The sequence below is a fragment of the Acipenser ruthenus genome, chromosome 18 (genome assembly GCF_902713425.1).
Source record: "Acipenser ruthenus chromosome 18, fAciRut3.2 maternal haplotype, whole genome shotgun sequence".
NCBI classification, from domain to species: Eukaryota; Metazoa; Chordata; class Actinopteri; order Acipenseriformes; family Acipenseridae; genus Acipenser; species Acipenser ruthenus.
In genome coordinates, this window is record NC_081206.1 from 23,281,886 (window position 1) to 23,284,063 (window position 2,178).

The following is a 2,178-nucleotide window of genomic DNA, read 5'->3' on the forward strand; positions in this document are numbered from 1 at the left end:
ATGAACATCAACAGATATATAATGTAAACTGTCAAACGTATGGAGAAATATACGTTATTATCACTCACAATCTTATGAGAAAAATACATAAACAAATTGTAGCAGTGATCTTTCTTTTAACTGCTTGGTATTTAGATGGCTACAATGAAGCTTTAAACAGACACACTCCAGATAGCAGCTTTTGTTACGCAAATATCTTAAAACAATATTTACCATGTTTTAATCATGAGAAATATATGCAGACGTACAATACTTGCATCGTTTCATATAATATCAGTAAACTATGAAGTTCACAATAACAACATGACAAGGCCAAATGAAACAACAGGGGGTTGACAATGTTTGTAAACTGTAACTACAATAGCCTACCTTATCTTATTAAACATTTGATACTTGTTTGTAAATTATCATTCAAGGTAGGTACTCAGCTGTGGAAACTAGGGTGTTGGTAGATAACATGCACATATCTTTATTTTTAACCCCTTGATTGCATTCTTTTTCCAAAGCCATTCTTTTGAAGCTTCATTGTTAGTGCTGTGTACTCCCCTTGCTGTCTGACTGGAGTCCCTTTCCTTACATGGCCAGCAACCCTGGATGCCTCCAGCTGGATTCTCCTTCTCCCTTACTCATTCCATGAATGGCCTCACAGCTCCCAATGGCGTGAAGGCTACCAAATAAGGAGAAGGTTGTCTGCTTTTTCCCAGGAGGTTCCAAGTTACCCTGACATTCATTGGGAATATAAATGGTTGCTTGTGCTCTTCAGTCACTACCCCTGCATTTTCTCAGGAGCCAGCTGTAGGTACTGATCTGGTGAGTACTGTACACACATTCTGCCTGCCATGTTGACAAGTCAAAGCCTGAACACAGGAGCAGCCTCTCACAGTATCATGGAAAGAAGTCTTGCCTGTTTTAACAGCTCAGCTAAAGAAGATTCTAACTGGAATTGAAAATGCTTCTGCACTCTGGGCTACTTAATTGGAATTAAATACTACCTGAGAAAACATTATATTACTTTTGAGACTTTCAATCTATCGATAATTCCAATTTTACAGCGTTTTGAGGAATTAAATAGGTCAACTACCATGAAGATAAATTCAATAATTACAAAACTGCGGAACAACTATGGCAACTTGATAATTATTGTGTATCATTATCACACTTGAAATACAGTGTAAGCCTATGTTGATTGTTAAAACAAATTAACATGATTCACAGGCATAGGCTTTTGAGCTTATGAGGTTTGATTTTGTTAAAGAAGGCAATTTAATATGTATTAACCGATATTAAAAATGTATATATAACAACAGTCTATCCACAATGATTACATGTTTAACAATCAATCAGGTAAAGGCAAATACATTGCGAAAAGAAGTTGAAAGAGGTCATTATCTTTGGGGAAACAAATCTTTGCTCCAGTGAAAAGTTTGAAAGGCTACAACATAAATTAGCATTTTGAGTTTTCAAACCTGGTGTGGTGTTTCCTGGTGTGCATTTTGTATTTATTTTTTCATCTTAAAAGATTACAGTTTTCTCTGTCCTATTTATGCCGGTTCTCGTTGTGTGTTTATGGTTTTAGATCCCCATCTGACACCATGTGCGACGACGAGGAGACCACCGCCTTAGTGTGCGACAACGGTTCTGGTCTGGTCAAGGCTGGATTCGCCGGAGATGATGCTCCCCGCGCTGTCTTCCCATCAATCGTTGGTCGCCCCCGTCACCAGGTATTGCATTAAACAAATAGTAAAGGGTTATAATGAGCCTAAAGTTCTAAATAGTCCTTTAAAACTTACCATTGTAACTATTTCAGCTACAGTATATAAATCTACTTTATTATGTCTTAGTTGCAATTGGTTTGGGAAGGTAGCCTACTTCTCCTTATTATGTTTTTAACACAGTTTAAGTTATTTTTGTGTTACGGTTTTCACGTATTAAGGGAAGATGTTAATCTCACTCTCCATTCCCTTGTCGTTTAGGGTGTCATGGTCGGTATGGGTCAGAAGGATTCCTACGTAGGTGATGAGGCTCAGAGCAAGAGAGGTATCCTGACTCTGAAGTATCCCATTGAGCATGGCATCATCACCAACTGGGATGATATGGAGAAAATCTGGCACCACACCTTCTACAACGAGCTCCGAGTTGCACCTGAGGAACACCCCACCCTGTTGACAGAAGCCCCCT

At 38.5% G+C, this 2,178-nt stretch overlaps 1 protein-coding gene across 1 annotated transcript in view; it reads left to right on the forward strand.

Annotated features, from left to right (window-relative positions):
• The first annotated feature begins 699 nt into the window (after positions 1-699).
• Positions 700-2,178, forward strand: part of LOC117422629 (actin, alpha cardiac muscle 1) — a 3,456-nt gene continuing 1,977 nt past the window's right edge. Inside the window, exons 1-3 of the mRNA XM_034037842.3 lie at positions 700-810; positions 1,577-1,721; positions 1,974-2,178. The exon at positions 1,974-2,178 is cut by the window's right edge and continues 120 nt beyond it. Coding sequence (XP_033893733.3) covers positions 1,593-1,721; positions 1,974-2,178 — 334 coding nt within the window. The 5' untranslated portion in view covers positions 700-810; positions 1,577-1,592. The remainder of the gene's footprint in view (positions 811-1,576; positions 1,722-1,973) is intronic.